Genomic DNA, 21,017 nt, shown 5'->3' on the forward strand with positions numbered 1-21,017 from the left:
ATGGGCAAATGGGGAACGCTAAATTGACCAATCAGAGCGCACGCTTTACTTTGGTTATGTTATAACCACTATTGAGTTATGGATGCGCGCGGGAGGTTGCTAAGCACGAAAGAAGCGTAAGAAGCGTTACAGTTTAAATCATATTACTTTACGTTTTTGTTTTGAAACTGTATTCCTATCTACTTAAAACAAAGTATTTTTCAACCTCTTGTAAACAGTTCTTATGCATATCTATCACATAAAAGGGAAAATGATATAACTTGAGATGACTGTGGTTTTTAATCTTGATTATTTTTTAGTTATCTTTCGTTAAAATTCGAAAACATTCCTCAAGCAAGAGCATATAAGGGGCCGACCATTTAACTTTTGAGGGGAGGGGGTGGGTGATTTTGAAAAAAAATTTCCTGCAAGCGCTTGTTGGAAGTTGCATGCAGCCCAGGTGTAACAGAAAAAATGTACCAAAAAATCGGAAAAAATATCCTGCACAGCAGATTGCTGGAAAAAAAATTTCTTGACGACCAGAAATCACCCACCACCCCCCCTCAAAAGTTAAATGGTCGGCCCCTAAATACTGACGATTTTTGATGAAGTGTAGGCCAAAGGAATAAAGGTAAATACCACAGGAGCCCTTAAGAAAACGAGTTTAAAGCGAGAAAACGACTCAAACTTGAGAGACCAAGTCGCTTCAAGCTTAAGTTTTGCATCTGATTATGTGGCGTAGTGAACTTCTGGTATCACGAACAGTCCAGTCCAGTCCAGTCCACGGGCTTACTTTTCTGGTCTTCATTTTAATCAAATCTGGCATTTATATTAGTAGTGCGGTTTCTTCATCCAATTACTTTTCATTCGGATATATATCCTCAAGAATATTACTTAAGAGAAAGGGTTTTATATTGGTGTGAGAGGTTAGTTTTCATGACAGCAATTACCATCTACTTTTAATCCCGCGTTCACAGAAACTCAAGGACTGTCAGGCCGCTTATTGGCTATGAGGCAAATTCATTTCAAATCTTTCACCAGCAGACTGTTTTGGCCGCGAGCGTTACTGCCATGACAGTAGAACAGTTTCTTTACATAGGTGCAGAAGTCTTTCATCCGCAGCATATATATGATAAAGTTTACGACACCGTTTGACATGAGAACACTTCCTATACTTTTTGTTACATAATCTGTTTGGAAATCAAGTGAAGGCCTAGTCATCACAAAATACGCCCCATGATAACACAATTTATAACATAACCAAAGTAAAGCGCGCGCTCTGATTGGTCAATTTAACTTCCCCCATTTGCCTATGGGTGTACGCTGCTGACGTGAGCAAATGCAAAGACTATTTTTCCGCGCGCGCTTGTCTTTTCTGGTCTCGTAAGATTTGTTAAATAAAAGGGAACTCTTTAGCTACAATGTATCAATGTTATGTTATAAAACAAATGGTAAACACCACAGCGTACACTATTGAGTTATGGATGCACTCGGGAGGTTTGCTAAGCACTCAAGAAGCTAGAGTCGCTCTCGGCTATCGCCTCGAGCGACTCTTACGCTTCTTTCGTGCTTAGCAACCTCTCGCGTGCATCCCTAACTCAATAGTGTACGCTGTGGTGTTTACCATTTATTAATTATTTGTGGCGGTAAATTTGAGATCGAAGTAGGTGGTTTGCACGTTACCTCGTGCCACCATGCTGGTGGAAGTGAACAATAGATATCTCATCAGCTCTTTTTGTTCGTCTACCAGCATCTGAATTTGACCCGCACACGTCAACGGTGAGTGACAAATGAGCCTAGGTCTTCCCAGGGAACACTTCCTTAAATAGCGCGCCTTCGTGTTTAAATCAACAGACACAATAATTCCCAGTTACTTGTCAAACAATTTGTCGTGTATTTGAAAGACACAGAGAAGACAATAGTGAACAAAGGGAAAAATGGCCACTATTAAATCGATTCAGAATCTTTCAGATGCACAAATCACCACACGTTTCTTTTTAGAGGGTCACCACGGGATAAACCAAATACGCATCAAAACCATAGATTACATTGAGAAAAAAAATATTTTAATTGTTGAATTACCAGTAGTTAATTATAACTTTGTTTTCATCCATGTAGTCATGTACTAAAACCAGGAACACCGGAACACCGAATTTGGCGGTGTAAAAAAATAAAATGTAGATGTAATTTGTTTACCCACGTGACACAAAAGAGCTCAGAAGCTAGAAGCAGGCGCTAAATATATAGTTTCTTAATGTTATTTCTTTGTGGTATAAACAAATGTTGTTGTTGTTCCGGGGTGTTCCGGTGTTCCTGGTTTTAGTACATGCCGTCCATGTACGTGTAACTTTTAACTTTTTCCCCAATTAATTCGATCTAATATTCTCTTTTATTTCTCCCTAAACCTAACACCATTTTTTACGGTTAAACCTCAACAAGATCTGTCAGGCAGAAATTAAAATGATTTTAAATCAACAACCAAGCAACCTTCCATGATTGTTTATTTTCATTCAAGTTGATATGAGAAGCTTAATGGTTACAATACAAGGCTGAACATTGACAAAGGATGGTTGAAAAATGACTTTTAGGACAACTGGAGAGGAATAGGGGAAATGAACAAATGAACTTTGAAACAATGAGTGCCTAAAGTCTCAGCGTGGTCTACTAAAAGTATTTTTTACATTTTTCTTTAACTTTCATTCATCTCCCACTTGCCCCCATTTCAATGTTTCCTGATGTTAACAAAATATTCACTAATTTTTGTCAACATTGTCTGGGGGGAAGAGGGGACTTTTAAGAAACTTATTAGAGATGAAATAAAATATTCCTGTTTATTATATGTTGGGTGGAAGGTTGTCAACCACTGAGTAACGGAAAGTGTGTCAAATACTTTTACCACTCATTGTAGCTATTAGTAATGTTACAAATAACAAAGAGACCACAATAAATGAAAACCTCCTCACTCAGGACAGGCTCTTGATAAATTACCAAAAACAACCTTCTCAATAAAATTTTGTTGGCATATATGGGAGTGAAGTATATTAATTAAGTGAGAAATATCTAATTTTTGTAATTAGTGTGCAACCACATTACATCATGGGATGTGTCATGATGGCCATCACTGATCCCCTCAAAGCTCTAGCAAACTAAAGGAATATCAATTTGTGACAATAGCTGCAACTATATGAAGTCATATGATACAAAATAGTGCCTAGAGGAAAATAAATTCAAACATCCATACTGCTTGTATTTGTTTCACTATTTGTAGATTTTGGGGCTTGCTTCTTATTAGTTCAAACAAAACTTCACATTTTAAGACATTTTCGTCAGTTTCACAACACCCTGTCCCAGAGGTGGAAGCTTCCTTTATTATTCCATCACCGTTTCTCCTTTTACGGCCAGCCACCTTCCTACATATAGTTACAGGGAATAATTATTCAAGCAAATGATGTTGAGCTTGGATTGTTGAGAGGTGGCTGCAATTTCCTTGTACAGGGAAACATTTCCTTGAGGAAAATTTTTTTCTGACATCCATTTTGGCACTAAAAATACAGGCAGTTGGTCTTATAATAATTATCATAATAACAACAGAATCAGAAAAAAGGGCTTCCCTTCAAAATGTTAACATGTAACAAAGCACACACTTCAATCCTACTTTCCGTTAGCCATTTATTCAACATAAATTATCAAACCTTTTCATTCCCCTCTATCTATTAGATGACAGGGAGGGAAGTACAAACACAATAACTTAAGATCTTTTAGCTTTGCCGCCAGCCTTTGGTGAACCATTTGTTTTTTCATATTCCTCAGCTTCCATTTCATCACTTTCCTCAACAACACTTTCCTCTTTCTTCTTCTTGTCACTGTCCTTCTTGCTTTTCTTCTTAGTGTCTTTCTTCTTGGAGGGTGTGGCAGCACTTACACGCTCACGCCACAGCTTGATCTGATAGCAGATGAAATTCCATGCCAGCCAGGCTTGCATGAGAATAACTGCAGCCATAGCAGCAAGTCTGAAAAAAAATTAGATTTTTATGAATAAGAACAATTCCCAGTTCAGTGGGGGAACTAATCCACAACTGCATTTTGTTTTGTTTTACTTTACTGAGTGATTGGTTGCAAAAACTAACAGCAACCTCTCAGCCAATGAGAGCGAACCTAAACCAATCTTGACTTCACCGGTCACATTTACCTGCATTTCAGATGGTTGCTTTGTTGTCATCAACACCTTTCCCTTTGTTTTGATTTGTCTTTTTAATTTGTTACTGTACAAGTGAATGTTTTGTATTCTTGGTACAGTGACCTTGTATTTAGCTACAACCTTTAACAGAGCAATGTGTTGTCCTTTTGGGATAAGTGATAGCAGCTTTGACATGAACATTCCTGTGTTTGCAAGAAAGTTTGAGGCCTTGAGCAAGGAAAGCTAGTGAAAGGGCTGACACTAGTGCCAGTGCCCTTGCAGACCTCTTGCTAGATTGGCCACACCCCAGTACCAATAATGAGCATGTTAGAGAAGTGACTTCAACAAGGAGGGCAGAGAAGTTTTCTCACCGTATTGGTGGACTGTTAAAGTTTCCTACATCCACATTTAGACCAGCATTGTCCAGACGGGGAAGTCCATACCTGTTTTTATAAAAGGAAACAATTTAAACATTGTCTAGCTTACAAATGAGACTTAAAGTGAATGCCACATGCCACTGACAACCATTGATATAAAAAGATGACTGACAAATTAACTAAATTTAAAAAAAAAAGTAACAACTTCTATCTAGTCACTGATGGTCAAAGCAAAACAGGTCATTAACATGCAAATCCTGGAGAAGAAAGATTTTTAAACTTTCTCTCCATATCTGACCACACTTCGCATCACCGTCTGACTGTATGTCTCTTGGCCACAAACAAATAGGTGTTGGAAAATTCTTCTCCAAGTTGAGGTACCATCAGTGTACATGGAATTGCAGATTACATTAATTTAAAAAAAAAATAAAAATAACAAAATGGTTATTACTTACCAGAAAGTCATGACAGTAAGGGCAATGATTGCAAAACGGGCAATTGCAAATAGGACAGTCCACACCCAGAACCTAAAATGAAAAAAGAAGTGAACATTGTTGTGGCCAGTGAACACAAACACTTATCTTATCAAGTTGGGGTTACATTAGAGTTTTCCCACAATCAAGGAAAAGACAGTGACAAGTGTACTATAGTTTGACCAATTTGAATTGTATGAAAAGTTACCTCAATTGTGAAATAGCACAGCACTGACTGAGGCCATTTCAGTGGTTGGTGTGTCATATTATGCATCCGAATGAATGCATTTGAGACCAAGCATTTGAGTCCTTTTGTCATTTTTCTTGCAGGACACGTCATTCTCTATCAGTGCCTCTCTGTACCAAATTGAATAAATGGGTTCTGGCAAACTGCCAGGAAAACATGATAGGGAAGGGGTAGCCTGGGAGGGGAGGAGAGGGGGTAACCTGCAATGGTCAGTATCCTGTTTAGAGGGCTAGCAGTACTCTTGTGGGAGAGATCCAGCAGATATTTGAGTCAGTCTCAGCTGCAGAGTAGAACTTATCTAAAGTCTTAAAATGATAAGAGGAAAATTCTACCAAAGGAAGGAAAGAATTCAGGACAAAATGGTGGTTAACTTACAAGCTCTGAGCAACATCTGCCTTTCCGCTGATGTTTAACATTCTCAGTCCATGGTACAAAGTCTCTACTGCATAATGAACAACCAGGCAGCACAGGGTGACATGGGTAAAGCTGGCAACAATATAAAGAAATTATTATTGCATTGTACTGTAACTCTCTGACTCTGTAAACAAGTATAGTTCTAGAACACTAAATCAAAGTGACATCTATTTACAAAGCAATTGTTAATACTTAAAGTATTAACACATGGAACCGGATAGGAACACTTATGAATAAAACAATATATCTTAAATAATTAATGAACAAAGACTTACTTCAGCATGTAGGCAGCCCAGATAAATAACAGATATTCAATGTACAACTGAACTTTGGGGAAAATTTCTTCCTGCAAAGAAAAACAAGAAATCATAGGAAACAAATAATCACTTGAATTTTTTTTCTGAACATCAACTCATGGTATGATGTTTCCTTTTTGTCTTAAATGACTATGATGACGTATTTTTTTAACGCTTTTTCCATCATAATATGCTTTAATGCACTTTGCAAGAGATTTTGTTCAGACTGCATTGAGCAGTTTCAAATTTTTGAAAGGAACTTTTGCAAGCACCCCCAATTTAGGAATTTTCAGAAACATCAGGCCAAACCACAACACAGGGAGCTATTTGTTCCCTACTCTTTATGAGAAGTGTGTGTGTTTTTTATTACAGTAATACTGTATTATGCCATTGATTCTTACCCTTTTTGCTCTTGTGAAGTACAGTTCTGGAAAGCAGTGCACCCAAAAGGAAATTTGAAGGATGAAGTAGAACTTGAGTGTGAATCTAAAGGAAAAATGATAATTCACCAAACCTATGTCAATAAATTGATCTATATACAATGTATATATGAAGTTCATATATTTTGAACTGCGGTATTAGATACGTATGATGCATGATCCTCGCAGTACAGAGTGCTATTTATGCAATAGCGAAAATCAGACCTGAAAAAAGTCAGGCCTGTACGGGATTTGAACCACTGACCTCTGCAATACTAGTGCAGCGCTCTACCAATTGAGCTAACAAGATGTATCTGATTTATCATCACGGATTTACTACGAATCAACTTAACAGCCTGCTCCCAGTTGGCTTGTTAGCTCAATTGGTAGAGCGCTGCACTAGTATCGCAGAGGTCAGTGGTTCGAATCCCATACAGGCCTGATTTTTTTCAGGTCTGATTTTCGCTATTGCATAAATAGCGCTCTCTACTGCGAGGATCATGCATCATACGTAAATTGATCTATTTTCAGCTGTTGGGCAAAGACAGAGTTGGGAAACCTCATGGACACAGCTTTTTATCTATTCCTATGTAGCATCAAATGAGTAACCAATTTTTAAAATTCATCCCAAGATAATTTTTCACAGTCAAGCAAAATAGTTCCAGATACACAAGTTGATTATTCAAGAGGAAAAGACAAATAATGTGAACTTACGACATTTCATTGTGTGGATAACCTTCCCAGAGCTTTGAAATATTTGGAATAAATCCTTCCTAAAGTAAAAAAAAAAAAAAAGAAGGGATGCAAATTTGCAATTACTTTGATTCTCAACTTGGAAGCAACTTTAACAACACAAAATTTGTTTCATGAATGTTTTATTGTTGTTGTAGTTGTTGTGGAAATGTTGCTGCAAAATGAGACAAATTTAAAGAAAGAGGCTTCCCACAAGAATTACCCTGGTTAAAGTAATTCTCTTTGAATTAAATTTTAATACTAAATAAAAAGCCAAGCAAAGGCCCGAGTTAAAAGCCATAGTGGATGGTCATCAAAAAATCATAACTGACCAGTAATGGCAAAAAGAAATACTTCACCTTCCTTTTACCTCTTAAACAGAATTGTCAATATTTCATTTATTTGGAAGTTCACTCTTTTCTAGCAAAATATAATTATGACATGTTAGAAACATGCCCTGAATCTGGCACAGGTCTTCCATATTACAACATCTTACCTTCACTATAATATCAGCTCCCCAAGCAGCAAAGAAGAAATAAAAAGGAAGTAAAGTTCCAGAATCATTGAATTTTGTATTTCTTGTCTTTGATAGACGAAGTTTCCTGGACACTTTCTGCAACCAGCAAAGTAAAGTGAACAAAGGTCGGTCATTAATAACTTTGCTTCTTCACAATAACAAAACTATTCATAATTTGAATTGCTTACATCCCAGACATATTCCTGAATGATTGCATGCACCACAATCCATGCCAATGAATAAAAGAAAATGGTGCAAAAATCCTTTGGTCCATTTGTGTATTTGGTTGGCAAGTCTTCTGTTCCTGGAGGATTGAATAATTTAAATATCAAGATCTCCAAACACTTTAACATAAAGAATTAAACAATTGTATAAGAATACCCTAAATTTCCAAAGTAGTTTTCTTTTCATGTTTCTTGAAATATTTATAGTAATTATATCGGGGAAATAATAAATGAAAGTACTAACTGTTTATGTAATTATTTGGTATCTTGGGATCAAAGCAATGAGATGGAAATATTTAATTTTTTTGTTAGAAACTATATAACAAAATAATTTCTCCTTAAATACTAGGGGCTTGTTTCTTACAGAATAAGGGAAGAAACTTTCTAAACAAACTGTGGTGCTGCATTGGTGGGGGGAGGGGGTATTCCAAGATAATTTGGTTTTTCAATGGGGGTGATAATGTAAATTAGCCACTGAAAGGACTTATTTATACTGACCAGGGCTATGCCCAAAACGTCAGTTTTAAAAACCTTTTACAATGGCCAAGTTACATAAACAACCCAGTTAATAAATCAAATTATCTTGTTTTCTACTGGGCTGGTTTGCAAATCATACATTATCATTTTATAGATACAAACTTTTGGTTAACCATAAAGGCTATCACAGTATAAAAAATGTATGCACTAAACTCAAAAGACATATTAACAGTCCGTAAGAATCTGTGTAAGTTATCAACACAATACAGTTGCACAGACGAATATACAGATCTCAAATCGTGTTAAGGTTGGAGAGAAAAATTGAAGAAATTATTTAATCTGAAAGATTGTTTTATCTTTCAAGAAGATTTCTATGAAAAACGACATTACGTTAATTTGAGTGTACAATTTACTGTGCAAAAAAAGGAGCATTTACAACGAGGTTGTATCTTTCTATTGTCTGCCTAAAATGACCAATCAAAGATGCACACGACAGCTTACGATTTAAACCTACAGGGTAAAGGTAATAATTGATGAAGCTTTTGAAAGAAAGCAAGATCTTAATTTAGCAGTCTAATGGCAGCTAAAGGATTGTGATGTACACTTGATTGATCCCCCAGGATAGGGAAAAATACCATTTAGAATTGGCTACATGTGGTTCACGTGCTGTTAACTGTCGCTTGTCTCCTAAACGGATGTAGTTAATTGAATTTCTTACACGAAAAACACATGATAGTATTTTATTTCTACGTACCATTCAGAGATCGCGACACATTGTGTTGAGGTGCGATAAAAACAGTCGCCACTTTCGATGTTGCCTGGTAAGACAGAACCAGAAGAAAAAAATTTAAATTCAGCCAATTGAGAAAGAAGAATTCATGGATCTTGTGCGAGATGGTCGGCGAGAAAACTAAGTATTACTTTACCTGGAACATCAGCCCGATCATGAAAACCATACATACACAGGAGACTATATCTCCATGATTTGTTATCACAAATTCATGGCTAAGAATCGGAGCATTTTTGCCAGATTTTCGCCGGCTTGGCATATTCTTCGTGACAAAAGAAAAACAGCCGAGAAGAAAAGAAAGAATAGAGAGTGGTTTCCAAGCTTTGATTGCGGTTCCTCTCGTACCCAGTGTATCATCCGGACAAGTCACATCGGAGGGGGGGAGGAGAAGAGGAGTGACTGGGTACCACCCTCTAAGGAGTAAATGTAAATATTGTAGCTTTTTTTTTTCTTAAAATATACATGGAAAAATTACTCAGTTTTGATTGGTTAAGGTAAATGCAGTTTTCAGGTAATTCAGTGCAGAAGAGAGTTAATTCAGCGCAGAGGAGGGTAATTCAGTGCAAAGAAAGTAACCGACCAGATATTCTGCTTGGTCAATAATCAAAGAAGCTCACAGAAGTACCAAACTCACTGAAGTGAACTGTTTTGCCGGACTTTGAAATTTTTTGCGCCTTAAAGATGTGAAAATTTCATTTAATCTTATTGTTTTGATCGCACGCGGTTGTTTTGACCGAACACACTGAATGTCACTTGCAGAGTTTGAATAAATTATTTTCTTCTGCATAATTATGATAAGCTATCACTTTTTTTTTTCATGTATATTATTCATACATAATCATATGATATTTCGAGTGCAATTTGGAATAAATAAGCACTTGTAAATTTTTCAAAGACCTCAAATTGCACTCGCCCTACTTGCTCATGTAATTTTGTTAGTCTTTGAAAAAATTCACCCGTGCTTATTTATTCCAAATTGCACTCCAAATCGTGTGATTACCTATACAAAAAGTTGGATGTCGCAAGAATTTTTTAAATTTTGGGGATTTCTCGCATGTGATTATTGCGATATTACCGGATTATTTTGAAGAAAAGTTGCAGTATTTTTGTTCTTTATCCATTTATTTGAAAAACCGATTGCCTAAAGTCAGATCAGCTGGAAGATTGTATGCTAATTGGATGAAAAAAGGATTAGCTTTCGGACAAAATGTGCATGCCATTTTCTCTCTTTGAATTGGGGGGGGGGGGGGGGAGTTATTTGAAGATTGTTGGAAATTTTCTGGTATAATTAGATAACCTCGTTCCCAGGGCGTTTTCCTGAGGGAAAAGGCCCTGGTATAGTAACGAGGTTGGTTAATTAGTTGTTTTCGAGGGATATTTAGAGGAAACCTGTGATTTCCAGACATATTTTGTGCCCTAACCGAGCTCTCTGCTGTTATGTCTCTTGTTTTATTTTATTTTTACGATAAAAGTATCATTCTAGCATGGCAACTTTGACGTAATAGTTTCAAATTTTTATTTCTCGGATATTCAGGAGGCCAAAATGAAATGGGTCCAAAGGCTGCTGGTGGAAATTACATTTTCTGATAGGGCAGATTGAGAAGAATAGCCCTAATTATTACACGACTCGGGCAGTCAGAGGGCCAATAACTAAAATCAGCCAATCAAAATGCTCTATTGCCGGTCAATATTCTCTCAGTATTGGACCGGGCACTACTGTCCCGAATGATACCGCACTTGTGTCCCTTTGAACTTCAGTCGTACAATAAATCTCTTATTAACCAAGCTTGCTCGGGACCGTACTGGAAGAATATCGGCCCTCGGTCTTTTTTGAACGGACCTCGCTGCGCTAGCGCTCGATCCGTACTGTCAAGACCTCGGGCCGATATTCTCCCAGTACGGCCCTCGCGCTTTGTTAATAAGATCTATGTATCTCATGGATCCTTATGAAACTTTTAGAATTGGGAAAACTTCCGGTTAGTGTCGAGAAACTTTTAAATCGACCACACCTACTCAACAGTATCTTTTTCAGAATTTCCTGTCGATTATCATCTTAGGGATTGTCAGGGAACTGTTCAGGAAGAGAGGTACATAGGCTCATCATTTTTCGTGAAAAACAACCTAAAAAAGCTCTCCAAGGCTAAGTTGGCTAACAACACGCACGTAAACGCACGGTATCCTTTTGTTATACCAGCCAATCACGATACATGCTCACTGGACATCGTTCAAGCAAGATTATATGACGGCTGGAGAGCAGATCAACTTCAGGTGTTCTTCATGCAAAGACAGTTACCCCGACCAAAATATGGATAGTGTCTTCTACAGAAGTTAGCATAAATGCCTGAGAAAGAAGTTTTACTGCCATTGGAGTTATGGCGGGTTGTATTAAAGCACCTTTCAGTGCTAGATTTGTGTCGATGTTCGCAAGTTTGCCAAGAGTGGAGGGAGCTTGTGAAAAGTTTGGATTCCACTCGTTGGAAAGAACTCTTCTTGGCGTCCAAGCGTTGGAAACATCCCAACTGGCCAAATTACACACAAAAAGAACCTTCTTCATGGAAAGATACATATAAGATTCATTATATGGCTTCAAAACAATGGGTGAATAGGAGTGTAGAAGTTCGTTGTGCCCCTTGCTTATATTTGTTTAGAAGAAGGCTCGAAAGACGGCGTGTTCTTCGAGTTGGACGTGGAAGAGAATTTCTGACCATTAAAAGCGCAATAGCTGTGGCAGCGCCATTTGACTGTTTACTTCTTAATGCTGGTGTGTACGACGAACAGCATGTACTGAGCGTTAAGTTTCCGATCGAGATTTGCGGTGAAGGACAACTGGGAGATGTTCATTTACAGATTCCTATTGAACAACAAGCTTCGACAACACGGATTCAAAATATTATTCTACAACCCGGTGTACAGAGGTCACAGAATCCCCTGCCTGTTATTTTGAAGGTCAGTGAAATTTATTTAGATCTAAAGATAATTTTCGCGAAATCTGATAATGCCAGTTTGGAATTTCCTAGTTCATGCGACTTAGCCTGTTCGGAGATCGTAAATTTCTCTTCTCTGAACAACTTTACTTATAACCGTACATATCAATCTCCATTTTCATAAGTTCAAGACCTCTGTTGTGAAGCCAATATACTACTGATCCCATAGGCCCGTGTTCTTCTATCTTTGTACGTCTACTAGTAGTAGTAGTAGCTACATTTTGCCAAAAAAGTACAAAGTATACACTTGCCAATCTTTATCTATTACATAAGTAAAAATGTTTAATAAAGACTTATAGCAGACCATGAAGTTTATTTGTGTTCGTGTATTTTTATTTTTAATTTGATGGGCAGGCTACCAACTTGAACAATACAAACAAAAATAGGACACGTCTCAATTTTGACGAATTTTATTCCTCAAGAGCAAGGAGAAACTGAGGAATGGAAATTTCTCTTGAAGGTGTTAGTTCCAATTTCAAATATGTATTTACTATGGGTCAACTTTAAATTTCTGCCACATTTCGTAAAAAATAGCAGTATTTTAGATTTTCCTTGTAAGGAACTTTGAATGTTTGCCATGCCAGCTGCTTAGTGTAAAAAAAAAACAGAGAACCTTGTTTTCATTAAATGTAATCTGGTCAAATCTCCCTCTGAAAAAAGAGCTTTTGAAAATGTTTTCAAATTGGTTTTAGTATCTTTGTTGTAGTGTTTTAAATTTCAAAATATTTGTTATTGGGTAGATGAATTTCAGCTGAGATTTTATGAAATTGAGTGTTCACAAGAGAATGAAGCCCACTGCTTGTGATAATTTGAAACAACGTGATAACGTTTTCCCAAAAACCTTAAATAGTGATAATAATTCCATCAATCCTATCATTAACAATTGTGCATTTACATGGGAGGAAATGTGTGGGGTACTTCTGTAAAACTGTGTTTTGAAAGGAAAAACTTAATTTAAAAAAGGATTGAATTTTTTTGCTGTCATCAAGTGCTCCAAGAAAATTTTATTAATTCTCTGATCAATTGCAATTGGAAGGCTTAAAGCAGGATTGTTGTTCTGATTTTCTTCCTTAAAAATTAACCTAAATTTTAGATTTGGGTTTCTGATCTTTACCATTGTATATCAATTTTTTTGATTTTCTCCTGTATTAAAAACAATAATTTTTTATATGGCTTAATGATCCTGTTACATTTGCATGTTACACCAATCAGATTTGGGCTGTTATCAAAAGCCTGTTGAAATCCTTTTGAATGATTTGGTGCAATTCTGCACAATTATGCAAAATAATGTACAATTGGGTTTTTGTCGATGTGTAAGTGATGTATGATGTTATACATTGAATGAAAATTTTACCTTCCCCTCTCCTTGGGGTTGTGTTATTTCAAGGAAAATTCTAATTTCTAGGAAAAGGTCAAATAGTTGATGATAATTTGGTATCCTTGCTTTAAACTTCTTGCTGTCAATTTGAAAATAAATTTGTCTTTTCCTTCACCCTATTGGGTTCAAAGCCCTCAGCCCAGACCACCCCTGAAAATCCAGACAAAATGGCTGTCAGATTAAAAAAAACTACATGGTCCAAACAAATTTACCATTTTATGTCTTGGTTTTACTCTTCAGCAGTGAAACTTTAAAAACATGATTACCAATACAATAAAGAATTACTTAAACTGCTTAAATCCTGAGGATGTATGTTATGCTTTTTTAAAAAAAATATTAAAGTATGGTCATCAAGTGAACAAAGTGACCATCACTGTACTACCTGCTATGTAGAAGGGAATGAAAACATTGTAAAACCACGGTAAGTCTCAGTTGCTGCTCTTAACTCAGCAGAAATGCAAACAAAAAGAATCAGTCAAAATCATTTTGCATTAAAACGGGCTATCTCACGGGTAAGAGAGTGAAATTCATAAGTTTTCTTGCACAGATCAAATTTGAATTTACCACCAGTGCTGACATCAGTGAAAGTCACGAGGTAAAAAAAAAAACTAGAAGTTACAAGTTAAGCCTACACAGACCTGGCAGAAAACTGTCTATAGAACTATTGAAGAATGAAACAACTATCGATTGAGTAGAACCCTTTCAGTTAGAGGACTACGAACAATGCTTAGATTATACCAAACAAAGAAAGTTGTTTTTATCTTTGACCAGTTTGCGACTGGCAAAGTGAAGGTGAAATGAAATTGGGCTTTACGGCCTAATACAGCGCTCTAAAGAACGGAAAAAAAGAAAAAACAAGGTACAATTTAAGAACTAAGGTTAAGTGTTTTTTAAGAATTAATTTCCTCTGTGCTATTTTGAAAAGCAGGAGAGTTCGCCACACATTTACTGACATAATGCAAAGCTGCAATGCTCACAAGCATATGTTTCGAAGGTGCGTCCATCACTTCATTTTCTCCCATCGTCGATAAAAAGATTAAGGAAATCTTTCGATGTTGCACCCTCACCAAGATCTTTCGTTGGGCCATGAGGAAATTATGGTAAACTCTTCGATGTCAATTTCACTCAATGTGTTTGACCATTGAACCCTATAGGCATATCTTCGTTGTCGCTATCTACTTCATCATCTTCTTCTTCGCTAACAAAAATAGGGACATCGGAGTTTGTTTCCCCTTAGTGCTTGCCGAAATCAAAGATCTACCCGATTTCTCGATCAACATCACGCAGAGTTTTCTTGTAGCCTTCTCTGCCGTTCCTGTTGAATTTCAGCCACTTCTTCGAGAGAAAAACCAGGAAATATTTCTTCTTCTTCATCGGAAGAACGCGAAGTATCGTCAAATACGCGAGAAGCCATGCTAAAATACTGAACACTATTTTCAAAAATTTGCTAAAAATCACACAGGAATCGCAGAATGAAAAACATAACATCAAATGAAAGGTTAATTTATGCAGGTCACGTTCAGATATATTTCAATACCCAGGGAACTACGGTTTCTTAGCTAAAGCGAATAAAAACGAGTCATATCTGACAGGGCGCATGAGGGCGCACTGGTTTTTCAGAGGGGGTTTATTTCCGGGCGCATGAGGGCGCACCGGACGTCAATGGGTTAAGTGGAAAAAAGTATTTGATCAACAAAAAAGTTAATTGTGTCTTCCAAATTTTAGGTTGGGACTGGGCATGTTCAGTTGGATAACTGTGTTTTGGAACATGGCCAGGTTCAAGTGTCATCACCTGGAAGTATTGTCATTCGTTACTGTACCTTTAATAATGCTTTTGTTACATTGCGTTCTGTTGGTTACAGCAGAATTGAAAATTGCAAGTTTAGCACAGATGAAACCTCTGCTGTGATCATAGAAGGGCTTCCACCAATTTCACGACCCAGGCCAATATCCAGACCTGTTGATGACTGGATGATATCCAACGGTATTGACTCTCTTGGTCTGGAAGACTTGTACGACCTGTCAGTCGTTGATGGGGAGGTGGGGGCACGCAATGGTCTGAAGGCAATTCCAGACAAAGGTGTACAGCCACTGAATAGCAAATGTCCTCCAGTTGGTACAAAAAGGATTGACAGTCAACCAAAAGGTATCAATAGCAGCCAATTGACTGCTCCAACCAGTGACACCTGCCAATCTAAAAATCCTCAAAGCATTGGTTGTGATTCCCGCCCAAGACGATACTACCTGGATACACAATGCCGTGACATTGTGAGGTCCATACATGGTTGCATTATAAGAAATAACTGCTTTTGTGTTGGCAAGGGAGCAGTGCTTGTCAGGCGCAGGGGACATGCCTGGATTGAAGGAAATGAAATTGGCCGTTTGTCACATGGTGTGAAATGTCTTGCAGGTGCCAAAGTCATCATTTTGAACAACAGAATTCACAATTGTGGAACATCTGGGATATTTTTCAGAGAGAGATCCACTGGTTTAGTTGCTGGAAACCACATTTATGGGAACAAAGAGGCTGGAGCAGACATACGAAGTGGCTCAGATCCAATTTTACAACACAACCATATTCATAGTGGGAAACGATCTGGAGTGGTCATCTTAGATCGTGGCAAAGGTGTCATAAGGGACAATGACATTTATGACAATAAAGAAGCAGGAGTTTATATTCTTTACAGAGGAAATCCTATTGTCAAGTATGCTATTTTCACAGTTTGTGCGCTTAATATTAAACTGCGTTATCATCTTATTGTTTTAAATTATAATAACCTGCTGTCCTTTTGTATTACTTTACAGGCACAACAGAATCTGGGCCGGCCGTGCAGCAGGCGTGGCTGTCACGGAAGAAGGAAGAGGTCACATCCTCTACAATGACATCTGTGGCATGGAGTGGGGAGGTGTTGACATTCGTAATGGTGGCAACCCTGTGGTCACAAACAACTGGATCAGGGATGGGCATGCTGATGGTATTGTCATTGGGGAGGGTGGGAAGGGAGTCATTATGGACAATGATATTCGAGGTAAGTTATTGTCACTAACTGCTAGAAAACTAAGCATCTTTTCTGTACTTTTCTCTTAACTAAAAGAACGTGTTGGGTACAAAGAAATTGTCATGTCCTCCAAATTAACATAAAATTTGCATTTGGGCTGGCTGTTTTCTGTGCTTCAACTTATAAAATCCCCTGTCCCTCAAGCTTAAAAATGATGCCCATTTGGGCCAAACATCCTTGTGAAGGCTGGTTAAGGAGTGCATTACATTCTTGAGGTAACATTGTCCCTTTACTATCAGCTTGATTGTTGTCATTGTCTTGAGATGATTCATACTTCTGTGCAAGAATCTGTGAAATTTTGTTAATCATTATTTAATTCATTACTCTCCAAGGCTCTTTTGACTTGTCCTCTTTATTGTCTTTGTTCTATATCACTCATGAAATTGACAAGTTCTTTCACAGGAGATGAGCCAGAGTTATTTTTGGTGTATGATACTTTTATAGTGAATTTTTAGGAACAAATTGCAGTGTGCACCCCTTGAATGAATTAAAAATACCTTTTAAGACTTTTGAAGAACAAATTTAACAGCCAATGTTAATCTTTTTATTTGTAATGTGCAGGCAACAGTGGTTGTGGGGTCTGGATCCTAACTGTGTCCAAACCACTCGTCTATGGAAATCGTATTGTGGACTGTGGTGACAGTGGGGTGGCACTTGTTAGTAACAGTGATCTTCACCATGACAACCAACAACTCAGTTCACAGTTTGCACAGTCAGAGCAAGAGGTGAGATGTGCAGGTTGCTCAAACACAGGGGTTCTATTTTTGGAAAGCAATTGTAAAAAAATTGACTTCATAGTTGTGGTTGCCATGAGAAATTGACATAATGTTTTCTTAATTTAAGATGTGAAAACTATGCTGCAGGGCCCTCAGGGTATATTGTCCTATGAATTTGTCAATTTGTTTCTTGCCAAAAAAACAAAAAAACACTTCTTCCTTTCCAGATTTAATCATTGTCTTTCAGACACTGGTAAGTCAGAATTTCTGTGTTAGTCAGTTAGTCATTCAGTTTGTTAGTTGGTCTGGCAGTCAGTTTGTTGGTTGGTTTGTGGGTTGGTCTCTTAGGTTATTTTTGGTCAATACTTTCTGAAGGGTAACATTGATTTTCAGGAACAGCAAATTCAGCCTCTGTTCTTTGATGAAGATTTGTCCTCTACCTCAAACTTTGAAGACCACGAGCAATCAGTTGACTTGAATGGTAAGTAAACTGAACAACTTCAGTGAAGAGGGTGCATGGGGGCTTTAAAACTTCACATTTCCCTCTTGTGTTAATCTTGAGTTTTAAAAGAGCACTTAAGACGTACTTGTTTACTAAATTTATTAATAACAGATCATTGTTTCTATAGATTTATGTTTATTGCTTTAGTTTTAATTTTTCTTTTTTAATCATTGTGAACTCCAGCTATGTGTACGTATCATAATTTATAATTAGATATGGTTGTACATTTGTAAATATTTATTAATAATGTTTTTTATATGATTGTAGAGTGCCTTGAGCAAAGAATATGAGCGCTATTTAAATGAAGTTATTATAATTATTACTATTATTGTTATTATTATTATTATTAATCTAAGGCATGACTGTCACCTCTGTATCATGGATTAATTTGTTATGAAAGAATTTCCCCATCTCTTACAAAAGGTTTTCGTTTTTGACAAGGCCACAAAAAAAAAAAAGATTCGCTCCCAGGTTTTTTACGATGCACAGGTTTTAAGCCGATTGCTTTTTGTTTAGTTCCGTTATAATTATGATCACGTGGTACGTTACCTCTCGCGTGTGCTGCAGCACCCCCACACGTGTCAAGCGCGTGTAATGCGTGGCAATCACACGCACCTCCAATGTGTGTGGTTACTGCGTTGCAGTAGTAAAACTAGACAGCGTGTACGCAGATGCGTGCATTTTAACGTGTCCTTTCTCATTCACTAGAAAACATTGAGAAACACAGTGCCTGCACAACAGCACACTTGCCAACCAGTTTTAATAGTTTCCTCTACACCAAAAAACAGTCTTTTTGTGTGATCTTCCTGTCTCTGGTCTTTGGTTGACTAATTGATTGATGTTTTTTTTTCCCATAAATTTTACCAGGTCCTCGACCAGACAAGAATTTCGCTTGTGTTGATAATAATACGATCTTTGACAATGCGGGACATGGGATCCACTTTTCCGGAAGTGAAGGTCTGCTCATCCGGGGCAATAACGTTTATAACAACGAAGGTTGCGGTATTAGCATCGCCAAGCCAGCGGAGATTACCATTCAAGATAATAGTGTTTGTAGGAACAGCAGCTCAGGTGTCTGCATTGAAATTGGCTGCGCTGCCAATGTCAGCGGTAATGGTATCTATGGAAACCGAAAGCATGGTATCGTTGTATCTGGCAAAGGACTAATTAAGGAAAATGATTTGTTTTGTAATGCAATGAGCGGCGTTGAACTCCGAGGACCAGGAGACCCTTACATTACTCGAAACCGCATCCAATCCACGGATAGCTATGGAGTGAATATTATGGAAAATGCACGAGGGTACGTGGACAGCAACGATATCTACCAGTGCACATCACCAGGAATATATCAACACCCAGACAGCACAGTACTGGTTATAAATAACCGTATTATTCCAGTAAATACCAAAAATGGCTGTCAAGTCTGTATTGTCAACCGAGATACCAACGAATGTAGCCATGACCCTGAGGGACTTGATCTGGACTCACCTCCTCGCCCCCTGTTGCCTAATAAGGAGAACAAATTTCCCAGGCCTCCCGTGTCACGTTTGTCGATGTCAACCTCTGGAAATGGTCATATAGTGGCCGGGATGGCCTCATGTCACGGACGGAGCCGGTTTTGTGTCATTTCATGATAATTATTTTTCCCTCGGGAGAATACGACTTACCTAAGATTTTCCACAACAAGCCATTCATTTTACAAACCGGATTATAGGAAGTATATTTTCAAGAAAGTAGCTACTTTAGTAATTTCCTTAACTGTAAGTATTGGTTTACAGCCCAGGAAGGGAACTTCAATCACGATTGAAGTTTCTCGTCGACTCATTGTACTTTCCTCTAGTAAGACCTTCGGTGATTACCACTGTGTCTTGTTCTCTTTTTTAACTGAGTGTATTATAGCTGATACATTATAAAATTAACGTTTAGAGACACGGTTGTATCTACTTTACTTATGTGTGAAGCTTTTCAATCCCCTTTGCTTCTCATAAGGCTAAACAAGTTGAATCTAAATGATGAAGTACTGAATATTGTTGAAGAGTAAGAAAAAATCTTGCTTAATAAACAACGCCAAGGTGGTGTACGTTTCAAATTTTGCAAGCTGTTGTTTCGTTCGTAAACCCTCGTTACTGTAAGTAAATAAATTGACAGAGGAAGAACTTTTTCTTTTGGGATTCTGAACTCCAGGTATTGATATCCTACCTGTGCAGTTCGGTGGAACCGAGCCAGAATGACTCAGGGACGGGGGTACCTATAATGCTTTAGCTCAACCCCATTTCGATTACTGTAGTGTCGTATGGAGGAATTGCAATAAATCTCCTTCCATTAAACTACAGAATCGCGCTGCGCGTACTGAACCTCTTCTCCATATGATGTCAATGCGGATGATCTCTTTGTTAGACTAGGCTGGGAAAAACTTCATCTTTAACGAGAATTAAAAACAGCCACTATGGTCTATAAATCTCTTAATCGGGTCTCGCCCCTGATTATCTGAAATCAATGATTACTAATCGGAGTGCCTTATCTACTAGCTGGGTTGGTGGTGGGGGGTGGGGGGGGGGGGGAGAGTGTTGCGTGACGAGCCCAAACAAAGACTGCGAAGGAGACTGCTTATCTACCTACTCAGGAATTGTGAGGGCAAACTATCTGTCACACTCCCCCGCACCAATTATCTAAAAAATAATTTCAGCTATAGTGGTGCAGTGATGTGGTACAGCTTACCTACCAATTTAAGGCTAGTTTTAAATCCGGCTGCATGCTGCAGGGGTTTCCTTTTTGATAACTGATAAATCACACGGCGTTTATGGAAAGCGGGCACCTCGTTATTGTTTTTATTTTGTTGTTATTGGATTTAATTACTAGTAGATTAGTATCATGACAATGTAATAAATGCAATTTTTACTATTTATTTTAAGTCCTGATGTTTTACCCGAGTATAAATAAAGTTAAATAAATAAATATCAGGCGGCCGGCGTGGCAGGAAAACACATGGCTGCCCAGGTACTCATTAAGAATACAGAAAAATGAAGAAATGATTAGATAAAAAAGATGAGTTAAAGGCTCTTGTTTCCACTAAGGATCGTTACAGTCTTCGAAATTACTCAGCTATCCTGTGTAGCGGAAAAGTGGTGTGAATTGCGCTAAAGTTAGGCGATAGACACTCGACACGAAGTTGGATAGATTCTGAGTCTCAGGGCTTATCATTTCTCTTCACCAGGAGGGGCTTGGGTATCAAACCGGAAATAAGATCATCCTGCGG

General features: G+C 37.8%; 2 protein-coding genes across 2 annotated transcripts; one reads left to right on the forward strand and one right to left on the reverse strand.

Annotated features, from left to right (window-relative positions):
• Positions 1-3,628: 3,628 nt before the first annotated feature.
• On the reverse strand, positions 3,629-9,441 carry LOC111333652 (translocating chain-associated membrane protein 1). The gene is made up of 11 exons (XM_022939276.2): positions 9,259-9,441; positions 9,087-9,150; positions 7,820-7,935; positions 7,611-7,727; positions 7,097-7,155; positions 6,365-6,449; positions 5,943-6,013; positions 5,629-5,739; positions 4,989-5,060; positions 4,528-4,599; positions 3,629-3,989 (listed from the first exon to the last, which is right to left on the reverse strand). The coding sequence occupies exons 1-11, from the start codon at positions 9,379-9,381 to the stop codon at positions 3,728-3,730; spliced, it is 1,152 nt and encodes a 383-aa protein (XP_022795011.2). The 5' UTR covers positions 9,382-9,441; the 3' UTR covers positions 3,629-3,727.
• A 1,618-nt stretch (positions 9,442-11,059) lies between these two features.
• LOC111333636 (uncharacterized) lies at positions 11,060-19,853 on the forward strand. The gene is made up of 6 exons (XM_022939259.2): positions 11,060-12,068; positions 15,210-16,189; positions 16,290-16,513; positions 17,105-17,268; positions 17,653-17,740; positions 18,629-19,853. Exons 1-6 carry the CDS (start codon positions 11,460-11,462, stop codon positions 19,393-19,395), a joined length of 2,832 nt encoding a protein of 943 aa, XP_022794994.2. The 5' UTR covers positions 11,060-11,459; the 3' UTR covers positions 19,396-19,853.
• The last annotated feature ends 1,164 nt before the right edge of the window (positions 19,854-21,017 follow it).

The sequence above is a fragment of the Stylophora pistillata genome, chromosome 2 (genome assembly GCF_964205215.1).
Source record: "Stylophora pistillata chromosome 2, jaStyPist1.2, whole genome shotgun sequence".
NCBI lineage: Eukaryota > Metazoa > Cnidaria > Anthozoa > Scleractinia > Pocilloporidae > Stylophora > Stylophora pistillata.